The sequence below is a fragment of the Eptesicus fuscus genome, chromosome 13, assembly GCF_027574615.1.
Source record: "Eptesicus fuscus isolate TK198812 chromosome 13, DD_ASM_mEF_20220401, whole genome shotgun sequence".
NCBI classification, from domain to species: Eukaryota; Metazoa; Chordata; class Mammalia; order Chiroptera; family Vespertilionidae; genus Eptesicus; species Eptesicus fuscus.
In genome coordinates this window covers 22,672,880-22,693,033 of record NC_072485.1, presented here as the reverse complement: position 1 = coordinate 22,693,033, position 20,154 = coordinate 22,672,880, and the positions used below count along the sequence as shown (strand labels likewise).

The following is a 20,154-nucleotide window of genomic DNA, read 5'->3' as shown; positions in this document are numbered from 1 at the left end:
CACCTTCCCCCACCTTCCCTCTGAGATTCCACACTGTTCCATGCTTCCATGTCTCTGGATCCACTCAGTTCATCAGTTTATTTTGTTACTTATATTCCATATAGGAGTGCAATCATGTGATACTTATCTTTCTCTGACTGACTTATTTCACTTAGCATGATACTCTCCAGGTCCCTCCATGCTGCATCCAATAGTAAGAAATTCTTCTTTTTTTTACTGCTGCTTAGTATCCCATGGTAAAAATACACCACAACTTTTTTACCCACTCACCTACTGATGGGCAGGCACTTGGGCTGTTTCCAGATCTTAGCTATTGCAAATCACGCTGCTATGAACATAGGGGGGCACACATTTTTTCTGATTGGTGCTTTGGGTTTCTTAGGATATATTCCTAGAAGTGGGATCACTGGGTCAAATGGGAGTTCCACATTTAATTTTTTGAGGAAACTCCATTCTGTTTTCCATAATGGTTACACCAGTCTGCATTCCCACCAGCAGTGTACGAGGATTCCCTTTTCTCCACATCCTTGCCAGCACTTGTCATTTGTTGATTTGTTGATGGTAGCCATTCTGACAGATGTGAAATGATACCTCATTGTAATTTTGATTTGTATCTCAGATGATTAGTAACTTGAAGCATTTTTTCATATGTCTCTTGGTCATCTGTATGTCCACTTTGGAGAAGTGTCTATGTAGGTCCCTTGCCCATTTTTTAATTGGATTGTTTGTCTTCCTTTTGTTAAGTTGTATGAGTTCCTTATATATTTTAGATATTAACCCTTTATCAAATTTATCATTGCCAAATATGTTCTCCCATTTCGCTTTGTTGATGGTTTCTTTTGCTGTGCAAAAACTTTATTTTCATGTAGTCCCATTTGTTTATTTTCTCCTTGGTTTCCTTTGCCTTAGGAGATGTATCTGTAAACATATTGCTATGAGAGAGTCTGAGATTTTGCTGACTGTGGTTTCTTCTAGGGTTTTTATGGTTTCACAACTTACATTTAAGTCTTTTATCCATTTTGAATTTATTCTTGTGTATGGCATAAGTTGGTGGTCTAGTTTAATTTTTTTTGCATGTATCTGTCCAATTTTCCCAAGACCATTTATTGAAAAGTCTGTCTTGACTCCATAGTATTCTCTTGCCTCCTTTGTCAAATATTAATTGAGCATAATGGCTTGGGTTGATTTTTGGGTTCTCTTTTCAGTTCCATTGATCTATAGGCCTGTTCTTGTGCCAGTACCAGGCTGTTTTGATTATGGTAGCTTTGTAGTATAATTTGAAATCTGGTATTGTGATCCCTCCAACTTTGTTTTTCTTTCTCAAAATTGCTGCAGCTATTTACAGTCCTTTTTGAGTTCATATAAATTTTTGGAGTATTTGTTCTAGCCCTGTGAAATATGCCATTGGTATTTCAATAGGGATTGCATTGAATCTGCAGATGGCCTTGGATAGTATGGACATTTTAATGATGTTGATTCTATGGGATACCCAGCTGGAATCTGAAGGGCCCCTGTGAACCTCTCTGAGGTTGTAAGGATGGACCACTCTTTTTTTTTTCTTCACATTTAAAAAAAATTTTTTTTTTAAATTTTTAAATTTCTTTATTGATTAAGGTGTCACATATTTGTCCTCATCCCCCCATTCCCATCCCTCACCCTTCCCCACGGATGCCCCTATCCCCCTGTTGTCCCCAACCATTGGTTAGGCTTGTATGCATGCACACAAGTCCTTTGGTTGATCTCTCCCCCTACCCCCACTCTCCCTTACCCTCCCTCTGAGACCCGACAGTCCGATCGATGCCTCTTTGTTTCTGGGTCTGTTCTTGTTCATCAGTCTATGTTGTTCATCATTTCCCCTAGATGAGTGAGATCATGTGTTACTAGAAATATACTTATAAGAACCGAATGTGAGATGAGCAATAATAGTTATGCTGACAGGCAAATGAATCAGTCTGTAGTGAGTTTCTTTCTGGACCAACAGTTCGTTTGAGACCCAATTTCAATGTCCACCGGTTCCTTATGTGTACATATCGGCACTGACTTTTCAGCTCTGGATGGTGGACAAATGGTGGTAATGCAGGTCCGACTCCCTCAGGTTTGGTCTCGCCCGGACCCAGGGGCACGGCTTCACCCAGACTCAGGGGCGCGCGGCCTCACCCGGACCTGGGACCCAGCATCACCTGGGCCCCGGGGCGCGTGGCCTCACCCAGACCCAGGTGTGCGTGGCCTCATCTGGACCCAGGATCCAGCTTCACCCGGACCTGGGACCCAGCCTCACCCGGATCCAGGGGCGCACGGCCTCACCCGGACCCGGGATCCAGTTTCACCCGGACCCAGGGGCGCGTGGCCTCACCCGGACCCCAGGGTGCGTGGCCTCTCTCGGACCCAGGGGCGCACGGCCTCGTCCGGACCCAGGGGCACGGCCTCACCCGGACCCGGGACCCAGCCTCACCCGGATCCAGGGGCGCACAGCCTCACCCGGACCCAAGAGGATGGACCACTTTTATGCCTCCATGGTCCAGGCCCCGACACAGTTGCCCAAATCTCCTGGACCCCTGACTGTGATTCCCTGGAGCTAAAGCTAGAGGCGCTGCCTCTCTGGGGTCCTGGGACACGTTCCCTGCCAATGGGTGGTCTTCCATCTTTGAGCCTATCACTGATGAAGATTTAGCCAAATATGGCTGTGTCTGACCCTCAACCCTGGGAACCACAGCGCCTCCCAGCCAAGCTACAATCTGGGCACAAAGATTACTGACCAGCGTGGGTCCACAGTCAAGATTCTTTATCTCCTAGAAACGACCCATTTCTTAAGCTGCCAGATGTTTCTACTACTATGCCAAGCAGGGATCCCAGTTGCTAGCCAAATCGACCTCCCCATTGGGGCAGCTGCCCTAGAATGCTGTGGTACCTCTCAGGGATGCTCAGCCCACTCCTAGAAGCCATGGATACGGCTGGTTTTGATATCACCTTCAGGATCCCTCCCCTGCCATGGTGTGCCTTGATAAGGAGAATATTCTGAGATGTTCTAAACTAAATTACAGCAGGAGATAGGTAGATAGATAGGTAGATAGATAGATAGATAGATAGATAGAGCTGTTAGTCTATTAATGGCTTGGAGCCAGCTAAGAAAGGAGAGCTCAGCCGAAACCGGTTTGGCTCAGTGGATAGAGCGTCGGCCTGCGGACTCAGGGGTCCCGGGTTCGATTCCGGTCAAGGGCATGTACCTTGGTTGCGGGCACATCCCAGTGGGGGGTGTGCAAGAGGCAGCTGATCGATGTTTCTCTCTCATTGATGTTTCTAACTCTCTATCCCTCTCTCTTCCTCTCTGTAAAAAATCAATAAAAAAAAAAAAAAAAAAAAAGAAAGGAGAGCTCACATTCCTGTGGGTGTCTTTGGAAGTTGGGATTAATTTCCAGATGACTAATTCTGCAGGTTATTAAGAAACTGGTTTCCACTGGACATGCTGCAGCCAGAACTTCTCTCTCTCCTGCTGCTCTGACACAATCTGGGCACAAAAAGTACTGACCAGCGTGGGTCCACAGTCCACTCCTCCCAGGCCACTGCTCAGGCCTCTGCTCAGGCTGAAATGAGGCAGTTTACCCAATGACTGTGTCAGCCAGTACTGCTTCAGGGATGTTTGTAATTTTTGAAATAATTTGCTTTCCTTGATAGAGAGAAAGAAAAGGAGAGGTATAGAGAAATAGAAACATTCATGAAAGAGAAACATCGATTGGCTGCATGACCCCGCTGGCGATGGAGCCCAAAACCCAGACATGTGCCCGGACTGGGAATGGCACCAGGGAACCTTTTAGTTCATGGGTCAATGCTCAACCACTGAGCAACACCGCCCAAGTGGCATATTTGTAATTTTACTTATGTTTTATTAAAGTTGTTATCCCCAATGTGTAGCTGCAAAATAAAGAAAGGTAAAATCCTTAAAATGCATTTAAAAATATTTTTTATTGATTTTTTACAGAGAGGAAGGGAGAGGGATAGAGAGTTAGAAACATCAATGGGAGAGAAACATCGATCAACTCCCTCCTGAGCACCCCCTACTGGGGATGCGCCCACAACCAAGGTACATGCCCTTGACCATAATTGAACCTGGGACCCTTCAGTCTGCATGCCGACGCTCTATCCATTGGGCCAAACCGGTTAGGGCTAAAATGCACTTTTATTTTTTCACTTTACTCAGCACCATTTAATGTATTAACGAACAGCTTTTTTTTAAAACTCAAAATAGGAAACCACACAGTCTATTAATACATTTAATACATTCATAAGACTTCAAACAACAAACACATTATTTATGCTACAGATTTTCAGTCTTCCTAGGACAACACAAGAAACACAGTACTCAAATTGCATGTTTTAACAAGAGCAACATGAAATCTCATTTTGACACAAAGGCAGGTTAAAAACACAATAAAACCAGCACCAGCAGACTTCCTGAAGTCCCCTTCCTATCGGACTCTGGAATTCTCTCTGCTACCGTACATACCAGCATTCATTCTTCAATATACAAAAGAAAGTAGATATTTAGAGGTATATCACTAATGAGTCCTACAACAGGCTCTTCTCTCTCGGGGAGGCCTAAAGCCAACTCTTTTGCTGAATGCTGAAGAGGGAACAAGATTGGGTGAAACTTAACGCACAGTGAGACAGCTGTGGGGGGTCTGTGTCATTCACTTCCTTCTGCAGAGCACAGGAGCGGAGCTCAAACGTTAGCATAGAAATGAAAGAGGCCAAGAAATATCCCAACATTATTTTCAAGAGAAAGATTGTACTATTGTCTCTGAAGAACTTACAAAGATGCCAGGAGGAGATATTGAAGTCATCAAGTTAAATGAGAAAGAAATCCAAACTGTATGTACAGTATAACCTCAACTATGTTAAAAACAAGCCAACCAAAAGTTGAAAATTGAAAATGTTAAGTTAGTGATTGTGTTTAAGTAGTGTATCTGCAGTGACCTTTTTCTTCCTGTTACTTTTCTGTCTTTTCCGAAATTTTCTCTACTGATTTTAAAAAAACTGTTACACTAAAGGAAGCCTGATGGAAGCACTGAATGAATTGAAGCCCAGCCTATAAGGAAGTATTTGCACATTTATAAAAAGATGAAACATGCCAGGCTACTCTCTGGAGTAACTTCCCAGGGCTCTGAGGGCTTCGGCGCCTCCTCCAGCCAGGTGCAAAGTGTCTCCAGATCCTGTCTAATGAAAAACGTTGATCCAAACAGAAGTGTCATGGATTTACAAAAAGAAACAGAAATCCCACACTCGGCAGAAATTCAGTTATACTATAAACTCAGTTATCTCCTTCACACTAGAGCAGTGATGGGCAACCTTTTGAGCTTGGTGTGTCAAACTTCGCCAAAAAACTGAGCATAACTCGGGTAGTGTGTCACTTTGAGGAAAAAAACATTATTTCGCAAATGTTTCATCCTCAGGAGCAGCAAATGTTTCATCCCCGGCATGTGGCCGCCTCAGCGGCTGTGTATCATCAGAAATGGCTACGCGTGTCAGTGCTGACACACGTGTCATAGGTTCGCCATCACTGCACTAGAGTTTACAGGAGGACAGCTATTTTCTCCTATCTTCTCTGCAAATGTCAAGTTTCAAAAGACCTATCATCACGGTAACTGTAAAAAGCTAATCCTGGCGTAGAAAAAGCAATAAAACGGCACTGGAACAATAGTAACAGACAAAGCATAAAATTTAGGAAATTGTAAGAAGTGCTTTCTATAAAAATAATTCATATTAAAACACTTACGTATGTACACACTCTAAGGTCCCACATTTTTCCCTGCAAAAGGGGGCAAACCTCCCAAACCCTTTCTCCCAAGGTATCCACTGGTTTGCTCACTCAGCAAACACGGATGAGGGCTCATAATGGGAGAGGCACTGGGGTATCACAGGGCAGACAGACTTGTCCTGCCTCAAGGTCACCTCAGTCTTCTCAAAGCAGGAGGCAGCAGACACATCGCCAGCCACAATACAGCCATTAAAGGCAGATGCCACTGCTTTCTGCCAATCAAAGAATAGGCTGCAATTCTCACCGCATTATGGACACAAAGCTTCTTCCACAGAAGAGCCTTTCCCTTCACAAACTCTTCTAGGGAGGGCAGACATCACATTTTGTGACATTTACTCCTTAACATCCCAATACCTAGTGAGGTCTTTTAAGCAATGGAACATTTGACACTCTAAGAATGAGACCCTGAAACCGAGAATAAGTGATCGGTGCTATATCTAGATTAAGACTAGCCTGTTCCTTCAACAACTGAGGGTTAGGAGTGCAAATCTCAATTAAAATCTTTAGTCTCGTCCATCCCTTGATTTTCTTTTTCTTTTTTTTTTAATTTAAGATATATTTTATTGATTTTTTACAGAGAGGAAGAGAGAGAGATAGAGAGTTAGAAACATCGATCAGCTGCCTCCTGCACACCCCCTACTGGGGATGTGCCCGCAACCAAGGTACATGCCCTTGACCGGAATCGAACCTGGGACCCTTGAGTCCGCAGGCCGACGCTCTATCCACTGAGCCAAACCGGTTTCAGCCACCCCTTGATTTTCAATATGCTCCTGTGTCTGCCGCTCCTGGTCTTTCTTCACAGCTGCCTGGTCTTCCAGGTCTTCGTAGAGCGATCTCACAACGTCCGGTCTCCTGAGTTGTCAGTCTTGACGAGGCTTCGGACAACGGGAAGGCATCGCTGTTTTAGGGTACACGCTGGTAGTGTGACATTGGCAAAAATAGGCTGTCCGTCAACATTGGAGATGGCTCAGATAGTTCAGTTTGGTAAACCAGAAGCCCGTCATCTGTCCCAGCATCTCGCAGGAGCCGAAGGTGCCCTCGGTAGCTGTGCATGCGGCGGTCGTGCCCGGTGGCAGCGTGGGGTAGGGGTGCGGCCCGCTGTGGAAGCGGAGCCACACAGGACTCACGACGCCCGGGCTGTGGTTCCAGATGAGTTGGGACACACTGCAAATTCACCGAGCTCAGCACAGGCCCGGCCTCCTGGCCTCCATCTCCTCCATGGCATCCGCCTGTCTACCCCACAACCAACTCTCCCCATCAAATGCATTTTAAAAAATCTGAATGATATAAAAAAGATATAGCTGTTAAAAACAAGAAAATAGGGCCATATTGGAGTCGCTCATGCTAGGCAGCACCTCACCAAACCAAGACTGAACTTGATGACACTCTCCCAGAAATGGAACCCACGGCAGTCCATCAGGACTCGCCTGATGAGCATCAGTTAGGTCATCTGCCTCCTGGGCCCCTCCATCCCCTAGTCCAGTGATGGGCAACCTTTTGAGCTTGGTGTGTCAAACTTGCCAAAAAACTGAGCATAACTCGGGTAGTGTGTCACTTTGAGGAAAAAACTAACTCCAAGACTCTAGTCACAAATGTTTCATCCTCAGGAGCAGCAAATGTTTCATCCTCGGCATGCGGCCGCGTGTCATCAGAAATGGCTACGCGTGTCAGTGCTGACACGCGTGTCATAGGTTCGCCATCACTGCCCTAAAGGAAGGTAACCTTGCAATAACCCACCCAGGTGTTTGCCTCCTATGACTTCCTGCTCCTGCCCCTTCCTGCCTGGAAAGGCCTTTCCTTTTGCACAGCTCCTGGGAGCTGCTTCCCACCTGCTCCATTGAATGCTGCCTGATTTGAATCCTTCGACTTTTAAATGACCTTCTAACGATCTAAAACAAAGTGATTCAGAAAAGTTACAAGTAAATGGACAAGCAAAACGCTATGGTGCAAATACAAACAGAAAGCAGGAGTTATGGGGCTAAAATCAGACAAGTTAGAATTGAGACTCAAAGGCAAGTTTCACCATGAAAATATGGCCGTCATTGAATGCCCATGTAACACTGGTAAGGATAAATTACAGAAAATAAAACAGGTTAAAAGAAACGGATTAAAAATAGGATATTTTTATGTGACATTGTGATTTATAATAGGAATATATATTGATTGGGTCTTCATCCCAGTTTCTGGCACAGAGTTCCTAAAACCCTTGGAAATTCCTAAGAGATGAGAGCTGCACAGATTTTCCACTTCAAATTCACCCTTTTGCCCCCTATTACTAACACCTTACATTACTGTGGTACATTTGTTATAGTGAATGAACCAATGCCTATATGTTATTCAATAAATCTGTTATTCAGATTTCCTCAGTGTTTACCCAATGTTCATTTTATGTTCCAAGATCACATCCAAAATACCACATTACATTTGGTTTCTCTCGATTGTAATAGATTCTCAGACTTGTGTCTGACAAAATATTTATATAGAAACTTGCCAATTTGGGGAAGTATTGCTCAGGTATATTGTAGGATGCCCCTCTATTGGAGTTTGTCTGATGGCTTTCTTATTGTTTAAAATAGCCTTTAAAGTTGATTGTTTAAATTTATTTTTATTTTTTGCAAAGCAAAGGTCTTTTATGGAAGTCACAGACCAGGTGCCCAGGACTGCGGCCCCACGCTGGGCCGGGAGCTCAGGCCGCGGAGCGTGGGTCCTGCCTCAAGCAGCCGGGGGACTGAGCCCGGATCTCTGGTGCCCCAGGCCTTGTAGCTACAGGATGCACAGCGCCCTTCACAGCAGGCTTTTACCAGGAACCAGCCTGCCCTGGGGCGTGTACCCAGAACCCGGTACAAAATGCCCTCTGAAAATGCATTTCAAAATAGAGACCTTTCTCCAGAACTGTAAAAGCCAGAATAATGCAAAATATTCTTTTAGGAAAGACTGATCAAAATGACCCTTAACATTCAAACCAATGCGGACCCGCTTCCTGTCTCCCCGAGACCTCCGGGCGCCGGTCAGTTCTCCATCTGCTCCAGGGCCAGCTCGCTGGGCCCAGCGGGGACACGCCCTCCTCGCGGGCGCTGTCCCAGTCCCCCGGGACCCACCTCTCCAGCCCTCCCGGGAGGCCCTCAGGCTGGGGCTGGCAGGCCAGGGTTAAAGTTAATTTTTAGAGAGAGAGAGGGAAGGAGAGAGAGAGAGAGAGGTCAATGTGAGAGTGGAACATAGATTGGCTGCCTCCTGCGCAGCCCCCACCGGGCATTGAGCCCAAAATCCAGGCATGTGCCCTGACCAGGAATAGAACTTGCAATCTCTTGGTTCATGGGTCTACACTCAACCCTAGAGCCACAATGGCCGACCTTGTTTCCCTTTTTATCATTTAATCTTGTCTTTCCTTTTCTTTTGCATAATTCTGTTTTTGTTTTCTTTTACTAATTGCTTGAGCTAAAAATAAATAACAATCGAGTTTTAGATATACTAATATTATTACTGTAGATGTTATGTGGATATTAATTTTCAAATAAATATGGTTGGTTCAGTTTTTATTGTTGACTTTCTTATTTTCTCTTTAAAAGCGTTTTTATTTATTTATTTTTTAACATATTTTATTGATTTTTACAGAGAGAAGGGAGAGGGATAGAGAGTCAGAAACATCGATGAGAGAGAGACATCGATCAGCTGCCTCCTGCACACTCCCCACTGGGGATGTGCCCGCAACCAAGGTACATGCCCTTGACCGGAATCGAACCTGGGACCCTTCAGTCCGAAGGCAGACGCTCTATCCACTGAACCAAACCAGTTTCTGCTAAAAACGTTTTTTAAACAAGAAGATACCAGATCAGAAATTCAATTGACCTCTCTCTCTCTCTCTCTCTCTCTCTCTCTCTCTCTCTCTCTCTCTCTCTCTCTCTCTCTCTCCTCCACTCTCATCTTTAATTTCCTACCCGACAAAAAGAAAATTTGAGGAAATGACTTAGGTCCAGCCTGTCTGAAAGCCAGAAAGGGAGTCCTTTCAAGACCCAAGGATTATCACCCCAACAAGAATTCCCTAAGTAGCCTGGCCATCGTGGCTCAGTGGTTGAGTGTGGACCTAGGAACCAGGAGGTCACGGGTTTGATTCCCGGTCAAGGGCACATGCCCGAGTTGCGGGCTGGATCCCCAGTGTAGGGCGTGCAGGAGGCAGCCCGTCCAGGATGCTCTCTCCTCATGGATGTTTCTCTCTCTCTCCCTTCCTCTCTGAAAACATTTAAAACATATATTAAAAAAAAAAAGAAAAGAAAAAAAAGAAGCCCTCACCAGTTTGGCTCAGTGGATAGAGCGTCAGGCTGCGGACTGAAGGGTCCCAGGTTCGATTTCGGTCAAGGGCATGTACCTTGGTTGCCAGCACCTCCCCAGTGGGAGTTGTGCAAGAGGCAGCTGATAGATGTTTCTTTCCCATCGATGTTTCTAACTCTCTATTCCTCTCCCTTCCTCTCTGTAAAAAAATCAATTTAAAAAATATATTAAGAATTCCCTTAAGTAAAGAGAAAAAGTAAATAATGGCAACCGAAAATTGCCCAAACCTAGGAAATCCCAAACATCAGCCAAACTTGAGCAGAAGTTTTTTCCTTTTTTAAGTGAGTGTACCTTTATTGTTCTCTTCTTCCCCAACCCCCAATCACAAACAGAAGTTTCTTCACACTGCAAACCATGACCCAACAATGACTTGTAAAGCATTGAGTTTTTTCTTCTTTTTTAATTGCTGTGGTTTTTTTACTAATAAAGTTTGAGGTGGAAAACACAAAGGCATTCAAAATTAACCACAGGCTATCGACACGAGCGTGCTTTGCCAAAGAAGCCAGTTTCCAAAAATGCACCTAAATTTGTCACTGAGCAAAAAATAATGAGATTAGGAGCTGGGAAAGTGGTGACTTAGCCAGGCGGTGTGGATGGGGCAGGAGGGAGGCCTTTTATTGCTGACTTCCCATTTTATTAGATTATGACCAAGAGGATTCTCAATATGTTAATTCTGAGGAATTTTTACTGATCTTTATTTTGTGGTCTTAAATTGATAACATTATGCAAATGTTTTATACGTATTTAAAAGCACTTTCCATTTGTTATGTGGTTGCAGGTTACATGATCAAAGTTGTTACAGTTGTTCAAACTTTCATAGCATTTAATTTTCCTCTCTAGTTTGATTATCAGGTTCTGAGAGGATGGTATTAATTGCTGCTAGACCAGGGTGGGTTTTCTTTCCTGTTTAATATTCATGTGGTTTGACTTCCTCGATCCTTTATTTTTAACCTCTTAGTATGCTTAAAGACTGGAGTTTTGTTTTTATTTTTGCTTTAAAAGGTGACCTAGACCAGTGGTTGGCAAACCGAGGCTCTCGAGCCACACACGGCTCTTTGGTCCCTTGAGTTTTTAGCAAAGGCCAGCTTAGGAATACCCTAATTAAGTTAATAACAATGTACCCACCTATATAGTTTAAGTTTAAAAAATTTGGCTCTCAAAAGAAATTTCAATCTTTGTACTGTTGATATTTGGCTCTGTTGACTAATGAGTTTGCCCACCACTGACCTAGCCAAAGTAAAGGGATTAACCAGGCCGCTAATCCATAGATCACCGTTGAAGGGCAATGAGGAGATTACTTACTATGGCCCAGGTATAAAGCCAGGCCCAAGAGGATGTGGGCTGCATTTAAAGGCCAGCTCTCAAGCAGATACCGTCTCTCTGGATCCTGCAGAACCTTCACCTGGAATTGGGATTTCGCTGGTGGACAGTAGGTCACTTGATTTCTGCTATTTGTGCTTGTAATCAAAAGAGCTTTTTTTTCCTATTACAAATTTGAAGAACTGACTATAGTTTTATATTATTTATGACTGAGAAATATGTATCTGGATATCATCCCCTTGAGTTAAAGCAAGTTTTTATTTTATTTTTTTAAAGTATGTATCAATTGATTTTTTAGAGAGAGAGAGTAAGGGGGAGGGATAGAGAGATTGAAACATCAGCAGCCCGCTGCCTGCCCCTTACAGGGGATGGAGCCCACACTCCCGGAATTCATCTGGGGACCTCTTGGTTTACGGATCAACGCTCAACCATTGAGCAACACTCGCCAGGCTAGAAAACAAGTTTAAAAAGAAAAACTTGTGCCCAGCCAGTGTCTTCAATGGTTGAGCAATGAGAAAATCACCATTGGAAGCTCATATTTCGGGTTCTATCTCCAGAAGGCAGGTGATCCCGGATTCTCTCTCATTGATGTTCCTTTCTCTCTCCCCCTCTTCCCTCCTCTTTGAAATCAATACAAATATATTTAAAAAACAACACAAAAAAACTTTTTCAGACTTGTGAGGTTACCTTGTTTCTTAATATTTTCTTGGTAAAAATCACAAAGATTTTCAGCAAAAAGTCTGGCATTTAGGGAGCTGATGACCAATAATCGGGTTTCTAGATCTGGTTAAAGAGTGAATCAATTGGAAGGGACGTGGAAAATATGTGAGATAAAATCGAGGTTTTAAATTAGGGATGGGGCATTAGAATGGGGAAGGTGCTGGTTGAATTAGAGTTGAGATGGGACATGATTTTGCCTGACCTCCAGTACAGCATGTTTCGTTCAGAGGCTGAATCTGTAAAGGAAATTCTTTTCTGGGTCCTAATGTATCATAATTTGGAATCAAGATTTTACAATAGCAGAAGGCAAGCACTTTTTTGTTGTTGTTTTTCCTTTAAAGCATAAAACTAGAAAACAATGACGTGTTATATCAGAAAGCAACTTTTTCCTGGTAAGGTATCATTTATTTATGCAAAGTACAAATATTATGTGTATTTCATTTTTTGACTTCTCCTTTAGGGCCTTGTATGTCTTATTTTTTAAATTGGTTTCAAAGATGAAGGGAGAGGAGAGAGAGAAACGTCAACGATGAATGAGAATCATTGATTGGCTGCCTCCTGCACGCCCCACACTGGGGATGAAGCCCCCAACTTGGGCATGGGCCCTTGACCAGAATCGAACCCAGGGCCCTTCCACTGAGCCAAACAGGCTAGGGCTAGATTTGGTTTTGCAACTGGGACCTGGACAAAGTGAGATGACTAACTAGGCCCCTCCCCCTGAGATCCCATTGGATGGGCAATGAGGAGATTACTATGGCCCAGGTATAAAGCCAGGCCCATGACAGCTCTCAAGCAGATACCCTCTCTCTGGATCCTGCAGTACCTTCACCTGGAATTGGGATTTTGCTGGTGGAAGGAAGGTCACTTGATTTCTGCTATTTTTTTAAAATTTCTTTATTGATTAAGGTATCACATATTTGTCCTCGTCTCCCCATTCCCATCCCACACCCCTCCCCACACCTGCCCCCACCCCCCTGTTGTCCTTAACCGCCGGTTAGGCTCATATGCCTGCACACAAATCCTTTGGTTGATCTCTCCCTTTACCCCCACCCTTCCCTACCCTCCCCCCGAGGCCCGACAGTCTGATCCATGCCTCCTTGTTTCTGGGTCTGTTCTTGTTCATCAGTTTATGTTGTTCATTATTTCCCCTAGATGAGGGAGATCATGTGCTATTAGAAATACACTTATAAGAACCGAAAATGAGACAAGCAATAATGGTTATGGTGACAGGCAAATGAATCAGTCTGTAGTGAGTTTCTTTCTGGGCCAACAGTTCTTTTGAGAACCAATTTCAATGTCCAACAGTTCCTTATGTGTACATGTCAGCACTGACATTTCAGTTCTGGATGGTGGACAAATGGTGGTAATGCAGGTCCGACTCTGTCTGGTTTGGTCCTGGGCAATCTGCAGTGATGCACAGCTGCTATGATTTCTACTATTTGTGCTTGTGACCCAAAGAGCTATTTTCCTATTACAAGTTTAAAGAACTGACTATAGTCTTACATTTTTTATGATTGAGATGTATGTATTAGGCTATCATTCCCTTTAGTTAAAGATTTTATTTTTTAAGTATGTTCTAATTTATTTTCTTTTAGAGAGAGAGGAAGCGAGAGGGAGAGAGGTAGAAACATCAATGAGAGTAAAATTGACCAGCAGCCCCTTAATGGGGAGTAAGCCCACAATCCGGGCATGAATCCTGACCGAGAGTTCATCTGGGGACCTCTTGGTTCATGGATCAATGCTCAGCCCCTGAGCCACACCCACCAGGCTGGAAAACAGTTTAAAAATAAAAACTTGTGCTCAGCCAGTGTCCCTCAGTGGTTGAATGTCAACCCATGAGCCAGGGAATAGGCTTTGGATGCCCAGATTTCGGGCTCAATCCCCAGTGTGTGGCGTGCAGGAGGCAGCCGATCCAGGATTCTCTCTCATCATCAATGTTCCTATCTCTCTCTCCCTCTCCCTTCCTCTCTGAAGTTAATAAAAATGTACTTTAAAAAACACACAGAAAAACCTATTTTTTAGACTTTGGGTTATGTATTTTTCTTAATATATTTTTGGTAAAAACCACAAAGGGAAAAGCCTGGCATTTAGGGAGCTGGTTTAATAAGCGTGTTTCTAGATCTGATTAAAGAGTGAATCAATTGGCAGGGTCTTGGAAAATATGTGAGATAAAATCAGAGTTTTTTGTTTGTTTGTTTGTTTTTTTGTGCTGACAGTTATTATTTCCTTGAACTTAAGCTGTTTTTTTAAAAATATATATATATTTTTCTTGATTTTCAGAGAGGAAGGGAGAGGGAGAGAGAGATAGAAACAGCAATGATGAGGGAGAATCACTGATGGGCTGCCTCCTGCAGGCCCCACAATGGGGATCGCCCACAACCCAGGCATGTGCCCTGAGTGGGAGTTGAACCATGATCTACAGGTTCATGGTTTGATGCTTAATCACCAAAGCACACTCCCCAGGCCATATATGTATCCTAATTTGGAATCAAGATATTAGAGTAACAGAAGGCAAGCACTGTTTAAATTTTTATTTATTTTTAATTTTTTTTATTGATTTTTTACAGAGAGGAAGGGAAAGAGAGAGTTAGAAACATTGATGAGAGAGAAACATCGATCAGCTGCCTCCTGCACACTCCCTACGGGGGATGTGCCCGCAACCACGGTACGTGCCCTTGACCGGAATCGAACCTGGGACCTTTAAGTCCGAAGGCTGATGCTCTATCCACTTAGCCAAACCGGTTTCAGCGGCAAGCACTTTTCAGTTGTGGTTTTTGCTGTAAAACAGTTCAGAACAATAACATTTTATATCAGAAAGCAACTTTATTCCTGGAAAAGTCTCATTTATTTATGCAAAGTACAAGTATATTTGTATTATATTAATTGACTTCTCCATTAGGGCCTTGTATTACTTTTTCTTTTTTTTTTCAAAGAGAAAGGGGGAAGAAGAGAGAGAGAGAAAACACCAATGTTGAGAGGGAATCATTGATCAGCTGCCTCCTGAATGTCCCCCACTGGGGATCAAGCCCACAGCCCAGGCATGTGCCCTGACTGGGAGTCGAACCATGATCTACTGATTCATAGGTTGATGCTTAACCATGGAGGCACACTACCCGGGTCGCCTATGTACTTTTGAGAAAGTGATCTATTTTAGTTTTCAAAAGTACTAGCAACAAGGTGTTCATAAGATTAAACTTTAATTTTTTAAAACTTTCCCTGGTGCATTTTTACATGTGTCCCCTATTTTATCATACAGTGCCTATTTGTACGTTTCACGCTTGTATCTTTTCACTTCTAATGTTCTTTCCTAAGAATCAGGTTTTAGAATAATTTCTATTAGGTGTTAGGGGTGTGTGTGTGTGTATATAATTATTTACCAATATTCTGTGTTCTTGTCTTCCTGTTTAGCTTTTAAACTTCCTTGAGGAGACTCTCCGCTATTTGGGGCGAGGAGCCATCCAGGCACCGAAGCTGTGACTCAGGAGAAGCCTCAGAGACTCCAACACCCCCACAGGGGAGCCGATCCACAGGGGAGCCTCACAGAGCTGCAGGCTGAGCCTGGCAGCGCCAAGTGTCTGCTCCCTGGGAACTGGTCATTGTCCTTCAGGCACAAAAAGTACTGACCAGCGTGGGTCCCCTTGGTGAGGCCGAAAGCCTGGAAAAGGCTTATTTGTCAAACACTCAATCTGAGTGACTGCGTCACAGACACACCAAAACTTAAAAAAAAAAAAAAAAAGAATAGAGAAGACATTGCTCCCTCATTCTCAGCTATCTAAAACATCCTTAAGAACCTGGGACTCCCCTGCTTACATTGCAGCCATGCTGTCTAATGAACCAAGTGGGATAATCATGACCTTCCACCCAACCATGGAAGAATTTAAAGATTTCAACAAATATATTGGTTACATGGAATCCCAAGGTGCCCACCGAGCTGGCCTGGCTAAGGTCGTTCCACCCAAGGAATGGAAAGCCAGACAGACCTACGATGATGTCAATGACCTCGTAATAGCCACTCCCCTCCAGCAGGTGGCGTCTGGGCGAGCAGGTGTGTTCATTCAATACCACAAAAAGAAGAGGGCCATGACAGTGGGGGAGTATCGCCTGCTGGCCAACAGTGGACAATACCAGACTCCACCACACTTGGATTTTGAGGATCTGGAGCGGAAATACTGGAAGACGCGCCTGTACGATTCGCCCATATATGGCGCTGACGTCAGTGGCACCTTGTTTGATGCCGACACTAAACAATGGAACCTTGGCCACCTGGGAACCATCCAGGACCTGCTGGAGCAGGAGTGTGGGGTGGTCATCGAAGGCGTCAACACCCCCTACCTGTACTTTGGCATGTGGAAGACCACCTTCGCCTGGCACACGGAGGACATGGACCTTTACAGCATCAACTACCTGCACTTCGGGGAGCCCAAGACGTGGTACGCGGTGCCCCCCGAGCACGGCCAGCGCCTGGAGCGCCTGGCCAGGGAGCTTTTCCCGGGCAGTTCTCGGGGCTGCGAGGCCTTCCTGCGGCACAAGGTGGCCCTCATCTCGCCCAGTGTCCTCAAGGAGAACGGGGTCCCGTTCAGTCGCATCACTCAGGAGGCTGGGGAGTTCATGGTGACGTTTCCCTACGGCTACCACGCTGGCTTCAACCACGGCTTCAACTGTGCGGAGGCCATCAACTTTGCCACCCCGCGCTGGATCGACTATGGCAAAGTGGCCTCTCAGTGCAGCTGCGGGGAGGCCAGGGTGAGCTTTTCCATGGACGTGTTTGTGCGCATCCTGCAGCCCGAGCGCTATGAGCTGTGGAAGCGCGGGGAGGACCGGACTGCTGTGGACCACGTGGAGCCCACGGCGCCGGGCAGCCGGGAGCTGAGCGCCTGGAGGGAGGGCCGGGCGGCCTGGAGATCTGCGCTGGGCCTGAGGCACCTCCAGCCCCGTCGGGCCACGCACACCCCTCCATCAGTGGGCACGGGCCGTGGGTCCCGCCGCCACCGCAGCAGCCGGGCCCCTGTGCGCCAGCCATCCCTGCGCCCCTGGCCAGCCCCGGGTTCTGCCTCCGCCGCCCAGCCCGCGGCCTTCTCCTTGAAGCCCGACCCATCCTCACAGCCAACCTCCGGCCCATCTGCCCAGGATCTCCAGCCAACTGGCACACGTGGTCGTGGTCGTGGTCGAGGTCGTGGTCGTGGTCGTGGTCGTGGTCGAGGTAGCTATCCTCAGGAACAGGGGACTCAAGAGTCGATTGTTCAGGCCCCGGCTAAGAGGCGCCGCCTAGTGGGCGCAGTGCACACAGCTCCGGATCCTCAAGCCCAGCCTGTGCCTGAGGACAAACCCTCCATGGACAGCCCAGCACCGCTGGACCCAGCATCCTAAGGTGGCTTTTGGGTGCCGCTGTGCTCCCGTCCCCGAAACCCAGGGGACGCCTACCTTTGTTCTCCATGTTCTTTTGTGTGGAGATTCGAGCCTGGCCACATTTACATCTCAAGGCTGTGAGCAACTTTGTAAGTCACTGGTCTTGCATGAGAGTTCCCCGGTGTTGCCTCTGGACTGGCTGAGTCCCTGGTATTTAACAAGATCGCCATAGTTTATTCTTCCTCCCAGGCCCTGGAATGTCTTTGGACACTGCTAACTCCTGTGTGGCCAATTGAGCTTTCACCCACTGGACACCCCATGTCTATGTGCACCCTAAAGGTTCTGCTGAGTTTGCCAAAGACTGATCTACCCCAGACTCCCATCCTCTGGAACAGCTGTGGATGTTGCCCATCTTCAGAAGAATCCTGGGCTTTGGTTCCCCTCCAGTCTCCCTCCCTTTTCTTTTCTTCCTTCCCCTGCCCCTCCACCCCGCTTTCCTGCTAAACCAGGCCCTTTTGACCAGTTAGGTCAGCAGAGGCTCAAAAATCAGTTATGATCTTTCTGAGTCATTGATATGTTTAAAATGCTGTCACCAGTATTTGTTCACAAATATATTAAAGGTAACTGATATCTGACTTTTTTTTTTCTAATATTGTTCATTCAACCAATTGAGGGTTTGAGGTTACTGTTTTCTGCACTTTTCCTACTAATTATATCAAAACGTTTTAAGCAAAACATATTCTTATGGCCTAGTAAAATTGTGTGGAGTTGGTGAATGAAGTGGGGATGGTTGTTGGGTTCTGCTTGACCGCCTGGCTTGGGAATTGGATGTTTAGACATTATCTTAAGGATGACTTGGTGGAAATCATTTGGCACTTGGCTGAACAATAGTACCCGAGTGCTGGGAGAGATGAGCAAGCAGAGGACAAAAGTACCGTCATCCAAATTTTTTCTCTTCAAGTCTTCTTACTTTTTCAAAGCTATATGTATTTATTTTAAATATATATATATATTTTATTTTTTTTATTTTATTGATTTTTTACAGAGAGGAAGAGAGGGATAGAGAGTTAGAAACATCGATCAGCTGCCTCTTGCACATCCCCTACTGGTGTGCCCGCAACCAAGGTACATGCCCTTGACCGGAATCGAACCTGGGACCTTTGAATCCGCAGGCTGATGCTCTATCCACTGAGCCAAACCGGTTTCGGCTATTTTAATATATTTTTATTGACTTCAGAGAGGAAAGGAGAGGGAGAGAGAGATAGAAACATCAATGATGAGAGAGAATCATTGATCAGCTATCTCCTGCACACTCCTAACAGAGGATCGAGCCCGCAACCCAGGCATATGCCCTGATCAGGAATCAAACTGTGACCTGGTTCATATGTAGATGCTTACCCACAGAGCCATTCCAGTCGGACTATATCTATATTTCATGTGGTTAATTCACTGGTTCATTTCAATAAACAAATTCATTAAATAAATTAACAGGACTATTTCAATTGGTAATATGTGGGGATGGGACGGTAGGGCAGAATTGGCAGGGGCTGGCCTGGGTTCTGGTGATCAGGGAAAGCTTAGAACAGGAGACCTTTCTGAGACCCAACTGACAAAAGGAATTGGTTTCCACTTAGAGAAAACAGAAAATGTAATAGCTCTAGTGTGGAATAGAAAGAAAGCTTGTTTGTATGAGTCATAGAACAGAAGAAGGAGAACCGTAGGACCTTGTGACTCATATTAGGTATTTGAATATTTTTCTTTTTAAAAATCATTTATTAAGTATTTTTATTGATTTCAGAGAGAAAGGGGGAGGGAGAGACAGATAGAAACATCAATGATAAGAATCATTGATCGGCTGCCTCCTGCATGCCCCCCTACTGGGGATCGAGCCCACAACCCAGGTATGTGCCCTTGACCGGAACTGAACCCAGGGCCCTTCGGTCCGCAGGCCGATGCTCTATCCACTGAGCCAAACCAACTAGTGCGGTATTGGAATATTTTTCAACTTGAAATAAGGCAGTGGCAATTTAAAACAGCGCTTGACATGATGTGACATACATTTTCAATCAGCATAGCTCTGTGGACAATGGGGGCAGAAGTATTTAGAATATCTAAGTGATACAAGGGAGAGTTGGTGGTTATTTTGACTTAAGCTTTACTAATGAAGATGCACAGAGTGGACAAACTCAGAATAAATTTTGGAAATTAAAAATGATAGTTTGGATACAAAAGGAAACATTTCAAAGAAGCAAATCACCTTTCCCCTGGGCCCAGTTCTCCCTTACAGAATTTCAGTAACCCTCAGGAATATGAAGCACCGAATAAAGTGAAGAGCAGTGAGTACCCTCCTGTGAAGCTAGTGAGTGTGTAATTGGTGAAAACTATTGAGAAACAGTAGCAAGATAAAATTTTGAACTCACATAACCTATGACCAAGAGATTAATTTGTAGGCACTAGTGCGGGGTACTCCAATAGATGTCTGGGAGAATGTCCACAGCAACTGAGTAAGAGGTCAGAAGAGGAAACAATGCAAAGGCCCATCGGCAGTAGAAACATTTATACAATTGAATGCAGCCCCCAAACAAAACAAAGCCAGTTATGTGTGTGACACGATGAAGGAAAAATACACA

The 20,154-nt window shown here is 45.0% G+C and overlaps 1 protein-coding gene and 1 pseudogene across 1 annotated transcript; one reads left to right on the top strand and one right to left on the bottom strand.

Annotated features, from left to right (window-relative positions):
- Positions 1-5,859: 5,859 nt before the first annotated feature.
- Positions 5,860-12,394, bottom strand: LOC129151156 (von Hippel-Lindau disease tumor suppressor-like; annotated as a pseudogene).
- A 2,882-nt stretch (positions 12,395-15,276) lies between these two features.
- Positions 15,277-18,159, top strand: LOC129151155 (lysine-specific demethylase 4D-like). The gene is made up of 2 exons (XM_054725094.1): positions 15,277-15,341; positions 15,967-18,159. Exons 1-2 carry the CDS (start codon positions 15,277-15,279, stop codon positions 17,543-17,545), a joined length of 1,644 nt encoding a protein of 547 aa, XP_054581069.1. The 3' UTR covers positions 17,546-18,159.
- The last annotated feature ends 1,995 nt before the right edge of the window (positions 18,160-20,154 follow it).